At 34.2% G+C, this 19,224-nt stretch overlaps 1 protein-coding gene across 1 annotated transcript; it reads right to left on the bottom strand.

Annotated features, from left to right (window-relative positions):
• Nucleotides 1-3,045: 3,045 nt before the first annotated feature.
• LOC128992909 (luciferin 4-monooxygenase-like) lies at nucleotides 3,046-17,884 on the bottom strand. Its single transcript, XM_054416654.1, has 12 exons — nucleotides 17,407-17,884; nucleotides 14,790-14,903; nucleotides 14,296-14,397; nucleotides 13,658-13,763; nucleotides 12,502-12,698; nucleotides 11,701-11,831; nucleotides 10,610-10,787; nucleotides 9,496-9,673; nucleotides 9,024-9,115; nucleotides 6,162-6,389; nucleotides 4,366-4,534; nucleotides 3,046-3,229 (listed from the first exon to the last, which is right to left on the bottom strand). Exons 1-12 carry the CDS (start codon nucleotides 17,767-17,769, stop codon nucleotides 3,081-3,083), a joined length of 2,007 nt encoding a protein of 668 aa, XP_054272629.1. The 5' UTR covers nucleotides 17,770-17,884; the 3' UTR covers nucleotides 3,046-3,080.
• Between the last annotated feature and the right edge of the window lie 1,340 nt (nucleotides 17,885-19,224).

The raw sequence follows: 19,224 nt of genomic DNA, 5'->3' as shown, positions 1-19,224 counted from the left end.
ATTAGCAAGCGTTTTCAGAAACAATTGAATACATTCTGTTTTTCAAAACAACTCTCTAATCCTACTATACATCACACTATAAAACATTCTATATAAAATAATCTATGAAAACTATGTAAAAACAATCCATGATACGATACCATAGACTAACCAACACAAGTTTTATCTATGATGATACTAACAATCTATTAAACAATTTCTTAAAAAAACAATTTTTAAAACATTACCTACTTTAACATGTACAGAATTTTCAATACAAAAAAAATTAACAGTAATAAAAAAAAATAAAAAACATACATTTACTTAAAATACTAATAAAATTACTCAAAATAAATTATACATTTTGTAAAAAAAAAATTAATATTGATTTTACATTTTGCTTAATGGTCCTACTTTTTAAACAAGTTGTAATCAAAATAAAGTTAAAATTTACATTTTGTCAGGTTAATAGTAAGTATTTTTTATGAAAAAAAATAATATTGTTTTTTAGACACCAGTGCCTGGATTTCATTTTTCACACTATTTTCTTGAGTTATTATATCTATAAGTATAAAAGAGGATGTTTGTATATATATATTTGGCAGTGATAAACTCAGACACCACTGAACCGATTGCCACGAAACTTGGTACATACGTGTAGAATTTCATGGAATAGGTTTATACACCATCAATTTCGTGATCCGTCCAATCGGCTCCGCCCCAGTGGCTCTGGAGTTTCCCTTGTATATTATATATCCCAGCATTTGTTCACGAAATCATCACTATAGATGATTAGGCCTAATCATGTATACCGGTATACAGCACGTTGGACACCTATAGGTGTATAGCTATAAGACCTATAGGTATAGCTGAGATTTGAATTGGGATTTTTGTTTTAGCTTGTTTGACACCATGAGGGAATTTGTTGAGTAATGCGATGACAATCTGTGAAGGCAAAAACTCTAACACCACACTTCTATATGATCTGATATTATAGCTGATATTCCAGTAGCAGTTGAAGCCAGAAAATGTCGCAATCCGGCTTGCCGAATTCAAATTTAGCACAGAGGTGGATCCATCCTCCCCTAGATTTTGTTTTTAATACAAAGAATACTTAGGTATATTTTAAAACTGTGTAGGACCTTAATCAATAACTCGAACCTTGATAACTCAAATTTTGTTAATTCCCCTTGAAATTCCCCTAAATTACAATGTTGCCACTTTTAAGCCAAAGGTTAATATAACCCAATAAGTCGAATGCATTGTTTTTTATCAGTACCTAATACTCAGCCTCAAATTTTCCTGTTAAGTTACCTGTTATCGAGCCTCAATAGCTTAAAGTTTACCTTTAAAAGCCAAAGCTCGCACGATGTGCCTCAGTTTTGCTATACAGTAACCAAACATTTTGATAACATCACTGTCGGAATTTACATTTCAGTATCTAAAATTTATGGTATAGCACCTTCATAAACTCGAACCTCGCTTACTCAAATGAGATATTGAGGTCCTTCGTGTATGAATATCTTCACACTCTGAGTTATGAATTTTTATATTCTCTGATTGATAGGAATTAAATATGGAGAACATGTTTCTCAGAGTTTTTATTACAATATCAATTTTATTTCAACTTTTTATTGGTTCCCAAAGACCAAGGTTGAAAATTTCTTGTTCAGCAAAGCAGCATGTCTGATAGAGTTTGTTAGTATTTAACATTAGCTTTTTAAATTGAAATTGGGGGCGTTCTGGGAACATGTAACAGTGCAGATGAACTGGTGACTTACTCAACGTTACAGCCCCGGGGCAAGAGTCTTGGTATCCCAGAACCGTCAGTCACCGGTTTACGTTAGCATAGACAAATAGAATAAATATAGACTCTCAAAGGAAGGTTCCGGCGCCCACCGCTACGGTTTGCCGTAGTTACGGCACACACCGCTGCAGGTGGGGAGCGCAGGAGCCGTATAGTTACGGCGCACACCGCTGCAGGTGCCCGTATGCGACCAGCAGATGCTGCAGCGGTGTGCGCCGTAACATGGCAAACCTAGCGGTGGACACCAAAACTTCTGCTAACCGCAGCACAGCTGACGGTCTATATTATTCTATTTGTCTATGACTGTAGGCCTACACATCGGATTATAATTTACACATTCACCTACCATTTACTATGTAATATTTAAATCAAACAACCCTCTTAGAATACATTTTTTGAAAATTATTCACTTATTACGTAATATACCTGATGAATATTATTCGATGGACCCGCCATCTTGCCATAGCTGCAATCAATAGTATAAGTACAAAAAAGTCCTAAATTTATTTATTAAAATACATCACACAATGCCTAAGGAGTGCTTCTGCACGCAGGCAGGTAAATTGTCAAGATATACATTGTGTACTAGTATAGAATAAAAGCAACAAGTACAATAAGTGAAAATATGGTATAAAATAAGTAGGTTATTAGCAAAATTTACAAATAAGTTATATCCAATGCCAATACGTTATGTCTACTACAATCAGACTGATAAAAAAAATCCTCAATGCTGTAAAAACAAGTCCTAAAATAATAACAATAAGTAAGAGCTCTAATATAACTATTCAGCTACATTGATACCAAATTTCAAGAAAATCTTATGAAAAACAGCGTCCGAAACGGGGGACGAAATTAACATGTTTTGTCGGAGGCTACTGCGCTACTAGCCTTTTACAAAACTTGGCTCAGGCAGCAGATGAATCACTGACACGTTGATTTAGTAGTCGTGTGTTTACGATGTTTTCAGAATGGCACGCATATAATGACCCCGCACCACCCTCCCGTTCATTACACCTTACCCCCAAGGACATATCCCCAAAACGCAACTACACTGAGAGTGATGAAGACTCTTAATACACAGCAATTAAAATGGGACTTAAAAAACTCTTAAGAATTTAATAGTTTTATTTCTGAAAGAAATATATGTTTTATGGATTTGTTATACATTTTGCCTCTCAATTTTCTATCAGACCCACACAAACAAAGTGTTTCAGAGGAAAATATTTTTTTTAATACTGTACGGTAATTTTATTCTCCTGTCAAAGTTTTGTCACAATACTGTTTGGGTATGTCATTAGGCAGTGTGTCTCTTCCTGCTCATGTTTAATCGGGCTAAAACTTCCTGGAGTAAATGTGCTTTCATGGGGTTGCCTATCGTAGAACGAGGAAACTGATTAAAAATAAAGATCCCTCCTCGAATCTTTCTATGAAAGGGCAGCAAACCTGTGAACAAAAAGATTAATAACACCTAAGTGCTTTATGCCGTTCCCGAAATAACCGGATTCAAAATAATGTACCCTGCTATATACCATTCTATGCATACTTAATTACCTACCAGTTACCTTGGTACGAACGTTGAGAACAACTTCGGTGCAAGTTTTACAAGTTTACATTTGTAGATGAATTAGTTTCTCTTTTGTTCTGTAACCATAGTGTGTAACTTACACAGAATGATAATGCTAATAAAAGTAAATCTTAATAATCCAGTTATGCTCCAGTAGTCCAGTTATGTGCTAGTAAGTGTATTGGCTATCCAGAAATCCGGCAGTTCGAGATAATATTGATGCTTTTTAATTTCTCCCCCTATATGGAGAAAGTATTGTTTTCGTAAAATTTTTGAGTTTGAGTTTAGAGTGGATATATCCATTTTGGGTTCCCCTGAACTCAAAAAAGTGGTTTTTGAAGTGATGTCTTTGTGTGTAGATGTGTACAGAGCTAGAGACCACACCTGTAGTCTGATTTTGATGAAATTTGGTATGAATCCACAGTATCTGAAGGTAGGTGTTTTTTTTCATTTTTCAAAATTTTGATTTTTAATGGTGATTTTTACATAAAAACTCATAAAATAACAGAAAAAGCAGATTTTCTCAAAAATGGTCTGAATGATTTTGATAAAAAATTAGTATGTTATAGTCCTTCAATTCTGAACAAATTAAGAACAAATAAAAAATTACGGTTCCAAAGTTATGGCAACTTGTGTTATTTTCCCATAAAAAACCCCCAAAAAAAAACAAAAATAGGATTTGGCTAAAATTAATTGTTTTGTAAATGTTTATTTTTTTATTTTGCTGTGATCGCTATCGATTTCAGATTCTATATGTTTGGTGTTTATTTTAAATTTTTTCCGTAGTGAACTACTACTCCTGCACTTTAACTAATCCAACACAACCTTATTATAGGACCGGATTAGTGAGAGTCCACTATATGGTAATAAAATTCTAAAGCATGCATGTTTAAAAAAATTTTAAATATGTAAAAAATGTTGAAATGTTATTATCAAAATATGAAAATAACATATAAAAATTTAAAATGTGTGCCAAAATTTGGGAGAATTGTACAGTATCTAGTTTAAAACTTACAATTAGCCTGCTTTTCTAAGACAAGTATGTCTGTATGTTCATGTCCCAGTTCCAATACAACAGCCGCTGAGACCAGTTCTCCATCTTCGTCGTCTAACAATCCAAAAACCAATGCCTCCTTGACTTGAGGAAGCTCCAGCAATACTTCTTCTATCAGTGATGGACTCACCTTAAATTTAGAACCTCCATTAGTGTTATGAAACTCTAAAAAAATGTGTATGGTTTTTTAATATTGTTGTGTATAATACTGTCTAAAGTCACGATTCAGGATTCACGAATAAATTTATTGTGTTATTATGTATAGTGAATAGTTTTAGACATGATGAACTCTCCCATTCAGGCAAGCCTGCTATTTTAACAATAATCCTTAAAACACAAGCGCTTAATGTATAAAATATCATTCCTATGACTACTGCTAATCTACTACCTATTAGTGCTATTGCACACCTGCTATTGCCAATCTGCTAATTAACCTTTGAGTTTTTATTCTTTTATATTTAACTGTTAGCAATAATTGGAGTTAAAATTTTATTTTGCATAGAACTCTGTGCAGGGACGGAGATGCAGTCCTTTAGAAATGTAAAATTAAATTTACAGTTTGACTTCATAAGTGATGTTTGTTCAAGAAAATCATATTATATCAATTCTCCTCAACTGTATACTCTCACAGCTCCTGAACTTATTAGTCCCTGAAGGTTGATTTCCATGACCTCATTTTTTAGCCAAGGGTTTAGTTATTACTTATTATTATAATTATCAAGGTCTTCATTTTAACACTAATTAATTCACTTTAAAGCCCCTGTCACACGGAGCTGGTTCCAGCAGCTGGTTCTCGCTGCGAGAACCAGCAGCTTTAGTTGCTAGTTCTCCAGCGCGCTAGAAGTCCTGTCAGACGAAGCTGGAGAACTAGCGCTACAACTTACAAGTCTGGTGATGTAATTGGATGTAACTACACACTCCGTACTTAACAACAATAATGTTGGTATTAGAAGTGATGTTTTGTCAATGATCAGCCATTATAGAAGTAAAAAGTGCAAGGAAAAAATAAAAATAAAAATATATAAACATTATTATTTTGTCTACTACGGGCATGTAAATTAACTAATTAAAATCGAATAAGTTGTGGTAGGCCTATAACCAAAGGACTTGATCTTTTATTAACATAAAAAAACACATTAATTTAGTTAATATAGATGAGATATAGCAATCGGAACGAGAAAATTATGGCAATGCGTGAAAAAATATCTAGACATGAAAGTGTAAATTTATTCTTGATTAGTTCAAATGTGTTCAATTAATTTAAATTTATTTTTTCTTATTGCGAGAACTAGCACGATACTGTCAGACAGAGCTGGAATTGCACTAGAGACCACAGCTGGGTGGTCACATGACCTGCTAGTGACTCTTCAAGCGCTTGTAATATTAAACCGTTTAAAACCTCGAGCGGCTGGAGATACCAGCTCATGCGAGTGTCTCTAGCAGCTGGTGAATCAGTCACACGAAGCTGGTTTTCTGCTGGTTCTAGCTGCTAGTTACTAGCGGCTAGAAAACCAGCTCCGTGTGACAGGGGCTTAAGTAAAAATCAGTAGAAAAGTGCTGTCTATATTGTTGAGACCCTCAAATTGTCAACTGACTGCTTGATTTAAAACATATTTTAGTTGTTTTTCCAAATGATACTGAGGATTGAAAAACCCGTAACTGATTTGTGTAAAGTGATTCTATTGTGAAATTCCTTCGATATGCAATGCATCAACTTATAGCCCATAAACACCCATCTACAAAAAACAAACCATTACCAGATAAGTTCTCCACTTGATCGTTTCACGCACACGGTCAGTGACATGGACAAAGCCTTGTTCGTCATAGAAGCCGAGGTCACCCGTGTGTATGAACCCCTCTGAGTCTATTGTCTCATTGTTGGCTGTCGGGTTATTGTAGTACTCGAGCATCATTGTGGGAGAGCGAACGCAAAGTTGACCCTCTTGGTTGATACCACATGGCATACCAGAACCTTCATCTAGAACCTGACAAATTTGGTTTACATATTTGCTATGAGACAGACATAGGCAGACAAGATGCCAAAAGACAGACAAAATTCTTTTAATTTTGTTTAGTTTTAACAATTTTACCGAAGAAACATTACTCACTTCAGGTAAGAAAAAGTACGGTACGGTATGTAAAAAAGTCAATGCAAATTTTATGCACAGAGAGTTCACTGTTTGACCATCACTTGTATGAGTGAAAATTTAAAAACGTACGTTTTCATGTCCCTGGCCTTTTACTTCGTAGATACTGGATTTGTAGTTTATTATTATGTGTTTTTATATTTTTTGGGACGGGGGCAACATGTTACACACATTTATTTAGTTTTAAATAGGTTCTAGGTATTTTTTTCGTATTTTTAAAGTCTCGAAATTCACGACCATGACGTGTCCCTAGGGTACATTTTCCAACTTTCACGCTGTTTTTAGACTAATTATTCATGCCGAAATATATAAAGCCATATTTTTATGCCATCAATATTTATTAAACTTACAAAAAAGGAGAATATTATAATTTAATTGTCATTGCAAACTGACTACCATGACAAAATAAGTCTGTCCCTTGATTTGGCGTCACGACAATTTGGGAAAAAATTTCAACTTTGGAGCACGACAGTGGCAAGCCTGGCGTCGATGGAGTCAGTTGGTTTTAGGGACTAGTTCGGGGTGTACGTCAGGATTGTAGTGCCGGTCGTTTCGAGTTGAAAGGAGGAATTACAAGATTAATAAAGGAAAGATTGTGTTTTTTGTAATTTTGGTGTGTCCATGACCGTACGTAGTCATTCGATGAAGTAGACATGGTGTTAATTTTTGTTTATAAGATATTTCAATTGCTAGATTAACCTAGAAGTCCACTTTGTATCCTTGAACATGAGGTGCAGGGCTACCGCCGGAACAGAGCCAAATAACACGTAATTTCACGACCAAAGTTTCACGACCATTGCGGGTTTTTTCACGACCAATCCAGCCTTATGGATTAAAGTAAGTTTGGTCGTGACAATAACTTTAATATAATTGTAAATTGAACAGTTTAGTTCAATTGAAACACATATTTTTATTATAACTAACAGTATAATTGAAGGATTGTTTAGAAAGATTTAGATTATTCCAGACAATTCACGACCGTACCGCTTGTCCCTGACCATCACGTTTATGATTTCTATCAAAAAAATTTCAAAAATTAACCCTTTGAGTGCCAACGTCCGGGGAACCGGACGTTTTTAAAACGAGCCAAAAGTGCCAACGTCCGGCCGACCGGACGTTTTTAGAACGAGCCAAAAGTGCCAACGTCCGGTTGACCGGACGTTTCGTAATGATCGAACAGCTGTCATAACAACCGAATAAATACTCGGATTCTTTTAACCCATATATTAACATTGAGTCGAAAGTTGCTAGATGCGATACATCGATTTTCGTTGGTCGAAATATCGAAAATTCGATTTTTACGAAATTTTAACCTAAAAATCGCCAGATCGCGCTCGGCATTTTTAGCGCGACCTTCGGGAAAAATCATCGGCATTTTTTGAGCGTTACTTTTATTTCTCGCCTGGCACTCTAAGGGTTAAAATATCGTCATATTTCAATGTTTTATACACAGAAGAAGCACACCTCTATACAAACATAACGATTTTTCGCGTCTCAGGTAAGTTTTTTCGGAGTTATACAAACTTAAAAAGATTTTATTGGCTTTTTTTCAATTTTTTGAGTTTTTTTTTTTTCTAGAAATACCAAATATACCAAAAGCTCAGTGACCTTTTTATTGTATAATGGCCATAAAAGTAAATTAGTTTATAGCAAAATATAGTTATAAAAATAATATTAACTATTTTTAATATTCATTTAAACGTACGTTATGGTCGTGACAGGATTTTGTGTTTTTCCACTAAAGATGCTCTTTAAAAAAAAAAAACTACCAAAGATATTGCGTTACCACGGACATTTTATGAAACTTCAAATGTTAATGAAATAAAAAACTAATAAAAGTTCTGAAAAAAGGGGAAAAAATTTTGCGAAGTGCTTTTTCTAAAAACGTACGTTTTTAAATTTTCACTCGTATATATTTTTAACAATAAGTTACATAGATTAATTTTAAATTTGATTATAATGTTTTTGTATGACTTTTAGCCCTTTGAGGTTGAATTTTTTTTCCATTTTTCGGTGAGCATAGTTTGTCATTTGAGCAGCCGGGAAAATGGTGCCCGGCGACCTATACTCGCCATTCGACCGCAAAGATAAACTTTTTGATTTTTGATTTTTTTTGTGAGTGAGTATGTATAGGTTGCCATTTTGGAGCAGTCAGGAAAATGGCAGGCAGGGACCTATACTCGCCATTCGACCGCAAAGAGTTAGTACTTTTCTTTGAGATATATTTTTTTGTGCAAGCAGGAGGCAAAATGCAGTTCATCATATAAATGAAACAAATTAAAAACCCTACTGCATTTGGTTTAAGAACTTCACTTGTTTCAATTCAAACATTACAGTAGTTAAACAGAACAAGCTGATGTAGGCCTACCACATACCTCCATGTAAAAACCATTGTATTTAAACCACTTTTGAGCATGATTATGAGTTTGAGTTGATTGACCTATTTGACATTTTATTTTTAATTATTCTCACCTTCATCTCAACATTATAAAATAGTTTTCCAACAGAGCCATGTTTGTTTTCTACAAATGTGTTTGCAGCTGCAGTCCCAGTCTCTACTAAACCTGAAATAAGTATTAGATAAAAATACAATTCATACTAAGTTGAACAGCACAACATTATAGCTTGATAGCTTTATTACTAGTTACTTGTCGGAAAATTGAAATACTTTGAGCTGAAGTCATAATCCCATGTCTGTTTTGTTTCGAAATGCATTAACTTTCCAACTAACAAGCCGGTGATAAGAAACTAAATTTATTAAATTATATGTTCTTTCTTATTATAATCATAACAATTCTCTGTTTCTTTTTAATCCAGCATTAGGTTCATGGTATAAAGAATAGTGGCATTTAATACACATTTCTACCTGTTTCTCAATATTTAACAAAATGCATAAACGAATGCCACATAAGGCCCTAACAATAAATTGTGCTGCACACTCTACCATAAAGCTGCAGTATTTGTACTTGTTTCTTGAAAAGTTCTTTGTGCACCCGGAGCAAGTTCTTCAACCGTAGTGGTACACCTGTCACAGCCACTAGCTTTAGTTGTGGACATCTTGGTTTTGCTGGCCAGTCTAATAGAGCCATCAGTGTATCACGGATAGTTAGGATGGCAAACACCTATAAACACACACACAGGAGCTAAATAAAAGGTATTTAAGAATGTCACATAATTACTTTTAAATTACATTACTTAAACACTTTAAAAATTAATTTTAAATTACTTTTATATTTAAAATTACGTCAACAAAATATTCAGGTTAGGATATGGTTAAGAATGTAAATTCAAATTGATGTGGCTGTGTGGCATATGTAAATCATATCAGCTTTCTAATTAACATGTATTCAGAGAATAAATAGTACTTCTTGTAAAATTACTCATCTTGACAACATCCAATTCTGCCAATAAAAATGTTTCTTTTATATTTGTGCTCTAGATTATTAATTAAGATCTATCATCAACAATAACAACACAAAACATTTTACTTGATCTATTTTATACTTTAGACTATTAGTCCTACTAGACATTCCATCCCCATGTAATAGTTTTTGCCAGTTTTTAAAATCAAAATCGTCATAGTTGATGTGAGCCACCAAACAGATTCTGCTGATGTAAATTACTGATTTTTATTGATTACAATGATCAAGCAAACTTTTTTACCAAGTCAAATTAATGAAACTACTTATTATGAGCCACATCAACTGTACGACCCATCAAATATGTCAGAAACTAAAAATTAGGTAGAAAATAGAATGTTAGACACCGCACATTCTGTGACTGACTCACTCATTTAGATTCTTTTTTTAAACAAATTTGGCGACAGATGGTCCATATATAGATGGGACGTCTACTTCACTATCCAATAGTCAATGGTTATACGTTCAAGCAAGTACAAACTATATTTCTGAACTTAGTGGCACAGATAAGAAAATTTGTTCAAGTAGGACATGTAAATAACCAAATAATACTCCTGCTCAAATTGTATATATCTTTCTACATAAAGAAACAGTAAAAGTATACAACAACAAAATTTCTGCAAAACAAGGTAAACCAACCTCAAACTTGCGCAGTGCGGTGATCAGGCAAGGGACGGGGATCTGGCCACGACACAAGACAATTCTATGACCGTCGACATAGTGGTTCAGCACAGTTTTGATTGCAAGAGCGCAGTACATCGGTGGAGTGACCATGACAGTAATGCTTGGCTCATCTGACTCTGGCAACACTGTGTCTCTGCAACGTTACAACACTTTTTTATTTTAGAAGTAACTACAAAATCAGCTTATTTTCTGTTTTTTGAATCACATCGCATAAAAGTGAATAAACACACTTTGGAAGCAGGAAAATTGAATAGAGATTCTCACACATGATTTGATTAATTTAATAATTAATGGAAGTATTGTTTGTTAATTTATTAGCGAATTTCCTATAGGGAATATTAGTGAATTACCCTTATATACTAGCTATTACTGTAGGTCTCATAGTAGGACCTGGTCCCAGGACAAATTTACTTTTTTTTAAAGGTCCACATAGAGGTCTCTCATAGAGGTATGTTCAGGCACTTAGAGGCCCAAATTTTTATAAAATGGGAAAAACAAATTCTTACCCTAAAACCCCAGTCTCCATGGTTCGACCATGCTGCAAACTTGTTTGAAAACGTGTAAAACTACGTTTATTCAAATGAGTTTGCAAACCAGCATGATCAAACTAAGGAAACAGGGGTTTTAGGGATAGGACTTTAACAAAAGAAATAATTTATTTGTATTTTGAAGCGTTGTTATAAAGACCTGTGCCTAATGATTAAAAAAAAAATATTTAAAAAGTTTTAATTAAAAATGTCCATCTTAATCTAATGGAGAATAGACTGTTTTAGTTTGCTTGTTCATGGATATATTTAAATTAAATTTGGAAAATTTGGTTTGTTTCATACCAAGCAATCACTGGCCCTCTCCAGCTCACCATTGATTGTTTTTTGTCCTGCTAGACAGTAATAAACATTGTAAATCGTCACATTATTTACCAGTTCACTATGATTTGCCTACAGTTTGTATTGTACACCGTAATTAACATAAGGGGTTTAATTTTATATCACATTGTTCTTGTTTGCATTGCATCCTTATTTTTAAGATATTCACACCTAACCTACACAAAAGCTTTGCTGTGAGTGAAGTACCGCTCAGCAATGAGACAAGCTCTAGGGTTGTCAGAGCTGCCAGTGTAGAGTATCATGATGGGTCTGAGCGGGTCAGCTTGGCGGGGGCCAACAACTGGCTCAACCTGGGTGGGGAACCAACATGATATTACCAACTAAGATGGGGGTATGACTGGGTGTGTTTTAACCCAAATATGATAAATCAATGTAAAACCAAGTGAGGTGCTTTGTGAAGCTTATTTACTGACTAAGACCAGTTTTTTTAAGTCAGCACCATTTATTAAAATAAAAGCCTAATCAATGACAGCTGGGTCCAGAAGATACAGCTTTAATTTTTCTCAGGATTGAGCCAACAACCTTGCTCAATGATACTCAATGAAACCTTTTGATTACTTTACAACAAAACTTCTCATGCACATAATCTATAGGGCTGAAAAATAACTGTAGTTTAGGAAAAAACAAATGTAAAATCATGTTTGGACAAATTATCAAAACGTTTCGAAAACTAACAAAATGTTTCCATTTTTGCTATTTGCATTAATGTAAAATAAACATTGGCAGATTGCTGCCTAAAATATAGACACTTAAATAGAACTGGCTTTTATCAATGGAAATAAGGGCCTTTTCCTACAACCCGTGAAACAAGACACCGTTTACCCCCCCCCCCCCCTCCCCCTGAAAAAGAAATTCTGTGGGCTGCCCATTATGATCAAATAACCAGCAGTTTCTGATTTGAAGATGAACATTACTACCCCTCAGTTACCCAAATGTACTTTCTAGGTAGCAAGTATTTACCTCTCTGAAAAGCTGATGGAACAGCAAGTAGTTAGCAGACTTCGGCATTGTAGTGGAGTTAATAATAAGTTGAGGTTTAGGGTTGTGCAATGCCATCTCTAGATATCCAACAGCCGTTTCAACCTTGGAAAGCGTCTTGCCCCCTTCCGTGAACAGCAAGTGTGGTCCCGTCATGCGCAGTGATATGCTCAACTCAGCTGTGGCAAGCACATTGAAGCGTGTTAGTATAGTTTATAGCAACGGTACTGGACTCATAAGGATAGTTAAGGCTCATATAATCAATCTAGTGTTGCTACCGATATTTTGAGTTGAATAATAAAGATCTTAAATTAATTACTGAGCCAAACCACATCCATATCACAGCCATTTTGATGATCTAATATTTCTAATGCATCTAATTAAATATAATAAGGAAAAGAACACTGAAAACTTCCACTCGTACCTTATGGGTACGAGTGTGCTCAAAGTATAATTTACATATTAAGCTGAAATAAAATTATAGTTCCCTAACCCCTTAATCCCCCCCTTTACTGAAAAGTTAGAACATATTCTTACATATCTTATACTAAGGAAAACTTATCAATTCGGCGATTCCAGCCTTGACCATCGAAGTCCGTCCACACGCCCTGGTATCCGCCACACGACTCCGACGCCCTTCCCGCGCTTCATATCCCCCCCTCTAGTTCTCCAGCTACCAGCTGATTTACCGTGACGCGTCTCCGCTGTGACGCGAGCGTCACAACATCAAACTATTCATCAGGTTCTCGTAAAGTGTAAAAAAAGGTGACTATGTACTGAAGAACAGACTAATTTTATCGTTATATCAAAGACTACTCTATAGACTATAAATACTTGCCTTAACTGGTAATAATAGTCTGATTTTTTACCTAATAATATGAAACAAACACAGATACCGGAAACAACATCTGATCAAATATTTAGCATTTCTTTAAACGCCAAAATAAAAGGTCTTGTCAAAAACCTGCAAGTTACACTCACGTTAACAATGGCCTTGTTTATGATTTAAATATTGTACATTTTTAAGTTTTGACACTGCAAAATTATAGAGTTCCAACAACTGCAAAATACAAACAAAAGTAGAATAAGCTACAACTGCCAAACTAGGAGAGAACTTAACACTTAACTCGTTACTAACCAGGGCTTTGAGATGAATCGATAAAAGCAACAACTGCACCAATCAAAAGACAAGCTAAGACCAGAATATGGGCCTCCAGACTGTGGAAACTGACTATAGCTATGATCTGGAACACCGGTAACATTGGTAAATAAATACTGATTAGATTATAAAATACCACCATTTTAAATATAAAGCTATGAAGCATCGAATAGTGAAATTCTTAAAGAGTGTTTCAAAGAAACGAATGCAAATTTAGCCGATACATTAGCAAACACTTACGTAAGCATAAAACTAAGGAACTAAAACTGCAGCAAAGGGAGAGGAACACCTGAAATGAGTACTGAAAGAATGGCCAGTTAAAAACCGTAATCAGAGAACACTTTTCTCTGATTTCCCTTAATACTTTCTTATGAAATGGCGACCATACAAAGTAGGTATTTTAAGCCAATCTAGAAGGGGTGAGTACCTAAGAGTATTTAAGACTCACAAGAATTAACCTGGTAATTAGTGGAAGGCAGATTAACTAGCCCCCCCCCCCCATGGTATGACCAAAGGGCGCATGCTTGAAGTTTGCCGTCAAAGACCTCGTTCATCTGGTCCTGATGTCATACTAAAAGCTAGATTAGTTAATTAATTAACACTTTGTAAATAATTACCTGTCCTGGTTGAACACCTCGCCAATGTAGACCACATGCTAGCGACTCCACCTTATTGGCTAACTCTCCATAGCTTAATGTGCGGCCAGTCTCTAACTCCATCTACATGTAAATCATGAGGAAAGTTAAAACTAACATATAATACATATGAAATAATATAACAATCATGCAACAGTTTTTGCCTAAGCACAATTATATTGGAGCTTCAATAATACTAAATTCAATACAGTTATTTTTCTTAACAACTTATCTAGAGACTGATGATATCTTAACAAAAAGCTTAAGTTTTTTTTAGTATTGGATCAAACTACACACTAGACACTTATTTACATCCGAATCTTTGAATGCAGTTTTAAAAATGTGGTACCGGTAGGGTTTGGGTCATAAATAAATGTTAGCAAATCAAATATTAGGAAAAAATCAATTATAATAGATTGAACAGTTTAAAAACTAATAACGAAAATTGTAAATAATATTTTGATTTAAAATATTACCAGAGCAGTTTTCTCGAACCCCATTTTCTTAAGTTTCTTCAAAATAAAAACTGCAAGTGAAGAAGTAATCCGCTTGGATGAGGTCCATTTCTCTCCTTTTAAGATCATGTTTTCCTAAAGTAGGATTTGCATAAGAAATTAGGAATACAATATAAAAAATGTCTTCCAACACTATTCAGCACAGGCCTAAATTTACGCCCATTTCGGAAAAAATAACAAGACAGTTGGCTATAATTTTTATCCGTTAGAGACAATTTGAGTAAATTTATATAAAAAATATTGCAATTGGATCAGTTTTGAGATTAGGAAAATTTTATTGATTAATAATTTTAAATTACAAAATTCTTAAAAGACCCAGCTGTTAGTAATAATATTTTATGTGCAAGAGTGAAAAAAAACTAAATTTGAATCACGGTAATAGGGGCATGATTTTGAATTTTTTTAATTATCAAGGTAACAATGACTCTAAAGTAGCACGATAAGATAAAAGTTTAAAGAATAGAATAGGGGGGAGTGAGCTGGTTTAGTGGTAGAGCGTGGGGCTTCAATAGATTTTATCTATGTGATAATAACGCAACCCGCTAGGACTAGCCTGAAGTAATGTGTAAAACAGTTCCGGGCTAGAACTAACGTCCTAGAGAGTGAAGGTGGGACATAAAAAAAAATATAATCTTGGGGAACCCCGAACTTAGTTGGTTGATTGATAAGTTTAATTGGAATTGACTTATTTTACTAACATTTTTGAAGTAAGTTGCTTAAAATTTTAGGGGTAGCGGAATTCTACCCTCTGAGGAAAACTGACGTCACAGCCTAGGGGGTAAAATTCCGGCCGAGAACTTTTGAGTTGCAAAACCTGAGTTTAATAAATTAAAGGTGGAAATAAACACATCTGTTTTACGGTTGTGAATTAAATCATAACAAATTAAATAATACAACCTAGAGTGTACTGGCCGGAATTTTACTCCCTTCATGAGTTTTGTTAAAAACGTACGACCCAGATGTTTACCTCCGGGATTTTACCCCTGTCCAGATATATATAATTTGATGAGAATAATTAATTTTGTACATAATAAAGTGTTTTTATTGAAAGATGTTTTCCGTTTACTATTATTTACCTCTGTTTTTATTAAATGTTGTAGGCAAATTAAATGTTTAAACAAAATGTCAAAATAATTCAAAACATGTAAAAACTTAAGTTTTCCTACTGTTTCCATAAAAAATATCACTAAAACTATTCATACCCTTAACACTTTGATAATTCGGGGGCAAAGCCTAGGTTAAAACAGCAAAGGTTGTGGAATCTTACTTAACTCCATAATGCATTACAAAATTTAGAACAAATAAATCAAAGGTATCATAGACTAAGCAACACAAGTAGAATTCTCATTGCATCGTAAATTTTTAAGCTTGTTTTTTGTGTCTTGTTAATGTGCGTCGACACTGTTTGCTAGTGTAGATGTAATTTTAGGGAATTTCCTAAAGGGAAGTAACTATTACCAAAGGTGGCACGGTAAAACCTTGACTCGGGACCGAAAGGCTTTTTCATTTTGATGTTCCTAGAAGCCAAAAACACTATTCGTTCAAATTTTTATATATGTATACCGGTATATATGTACCTAGGCTGTTGAAAAACTCTTAACACACCCAAAAATAAATTAAATGGCCTAAGATAAAATTTTGCAACTTCAACGGTATCATCATGTGATGACTTTTCTAGCTTTTTGCAAGAAATCAAAAGTTTGCCCCCTCCCCCTTTAGATAGGGGTTAACTAAAGATTTTCAAACATAAAGACCCATGTTGTGACCCCTCATTTTAAAGGTCTTAGTAGAATTACTCTCTCTCTCTTAAAGGTAATTAGTAGAATGGTAGAATACAATGCCGCAAATTTGAACTCAAACGGATAACCGAGTCGAAAATGGTAGCCGTTCAAAGATATCTTGAATCTGCCATTTTGAATCTTTTAACAGCTCTTATTTTTTACTCAGTTGTTCTTTTGAGCTCAAAGTTGTGGCATTGTATTCTTCTAACTAAGACCTTTAATTTATGTTCATATTGACCTATCCATACGTTTATGATTTTAACACATCAGTTATGCGGTAGGCCTACCTCCTCAGAGACGGCCGGCTAGAAGCCTGAGGAAAATCATAAATGTGGTGCCTTCAGGGGCCATGCCTCGCCAGGCAGAGCGGCGACATGACCTTAATAAAATCTTATTGGTTTATCAAACTCCCAGTAGGTAAACTGTGTTGAAATAAATTATTCATTTTAAAATAAACCTTTATTTGAGCGATCTTATTTTTCATTTTTATTAGTTATAAGGGTATGGGAGGATTGAGGGTTTATTATGAGTCTGTCAATAAATATGATTTTTAAGCTGACATACATGTTTTACGTTTTTATTTTATCCTTATAATGCTAAAAAGTGTTAATACATATTGAATTCCAACTAATAATAAACACGTTTATCTCTTAATTCTCACTTTTACATAACCAGGAACCTCCAGGTACCTCAACAATTAAAATTTATTTCTACAAATAAAATGAAAGAAAGAAAATCGGAAAAAAAATGGAAACAGAATAGATATATATAGTGAAATAATACTTATTGCTACTTACAGGTGTTTCAATACTTTTAAAGGGTACTCCAAATAGAAGATTATTGTAATAATCTGTATCTAAGTTCAAATTTCTTATTCCGTAATTCCAAATTGGGCCTCTTAAGATGTTGTCTCTTTTATCTTCTGTATCTTCCTCAATCTCTTCTGTCTTGTCAGAACTGCTCATTCCCTCATCATCTGTAGCAGCACTACCCCTTGTCTCTACCCCCTTACCATGCTCCTGTAAGAGTGCCGACTTATCTATTTGTTCCAGCTCCATCCAATTTCCAGCTGGGTAAGGGTTTAGTGCATCTGTATCATAATCAACTTGTCTAAATCTATACGGATTACTGCACAGGGTGGATTTTGCTCTTTCAGCCATCTTGAGCCTTAACCTTTGATGTAAGAAAAACCTGTTTTGAAACTTAAAAGCTCTTGCTTTTAAACTGTGAGCAGTAAAGAAATCCAAATAAACTGTTTTAAATTTGTATAAATAAATCCCACACCAACATTGAAATTGTTTGTTTATTTTCTCATAAAACACATGACACATGATTTTTATAGACTTTATACAATGAAAATAAGATCAATTCATAATGAATTTTTAAATACTTTCAATATTACTATTGATTATAAAACGTCATGTACTAAATTCAATTAATGGTATGGTGTTCTGGTGAGCTTAACGCAATGAAAACTTGTATTGCAGTTGATGGCCCTGCAGACACAAAAAACCAATATCGCTTAAGTTATTTAACAAAAGTTCTAATTTGACTATTTTTGTTGAAGCCAAGATTATAAAATTAGCAAGGGTTGAAAATACACTATTTTCTGTGCATAAACTGTATTATTGATCTTCAGCGCCATTCTTTAAGCTAATAAATTCACAAAACAAATTTGTCGTACACATTTTTACATTAAAGCCACGTTTACATGAGGCCGGTAGGAAAGCTGGTTATGAGGAAGGTTACTTGCCTAGTGTATTTCAAGTTGCCTGAGGTAAGTGCCACCAACTGGTTCTTTTGAATGTCTTAAGAGCATTGACTAGTCAATGCTTAAGAATCTTCATCAGTCGTAGTCATTTTGAATCTTAGTCCCATAAGACTAATTAATGTTAACTAAAGTAAATTAGCTACCAAAATGGTTTGGTTTCCATCTTATTTTTTTCTTTTTCAAACGAGTATAATTGTTACCATAGGCAGAGTTAGAGGTTATTTGTTGGAAGGAGGGTGTATGGATTCTTTAATTTTCCGCTGCAAACTTAGCATAGGGTCAGGGGGGTATGGAAAATGTTTAATTAAATACAAAAATATTTCAGTATTCAAAACACAAGTTTCAGCCATTTTTACATCAACCTTTCATGTTGAAGCTGAATTTAATAATTTTGAGGTGCAAAAATGCGGAACCAACATTTTTATCCCACAAAGCCAAGTTGCTATAGTCCAATCATGCTGGTCCGCAAACATGTTTGAATGAACGTAGGTTTACTTGTTTATAACAAATTTCATCAAAATTGGATCATTTTCACTAGTTTTCATGGTTAATGGACACGCATATATATGAATTTAAAAGGATGGTGTTTTAGCTTCTCGAGACCTAAAAACAATAAAGAAAATCGGTCTTGACGCTAGGTCTTACTATGAGAACTATGGTACTTTCTTATTTCCAATATGAGAAATTTGTTAAAACCAGATAATAAGGTTTTCAAAATTTTTGTGATGTGTAGGCCTACAATTTAGGGAAAAATTTAATTGAAAATGCCTAAGCTATGTTTGGTGGTCTAACATATAACGTGTACAAGTTTTTGTTTTTCAAAGTAAAATCACTATTTTTAAAA

Source organism: Macrosteles quadrilineatus, unplaced genomic scaffold (genome assembly GCF_028750875.1).
Source record: "Macrosteles quadrilineatus isolate MER2022 unplaced genomic scaffold, UCM_ALF_1.0 Scaffold_4__1_contigs__length_99947679, whole genome shotgun sequence".
Taxonomy (NCBI): Eukaryota; Metazoa; Arthropoda; class Insecta; order Hemiptera; family Cicadellidae; genus Macrosteles; species Macrosteles quadrilineatus.
The sequence above is the reverse complement of the archived record's forward strand: the minus strand, read 5'-3'. Positions and strand labels throughout refer to the sequence as shown.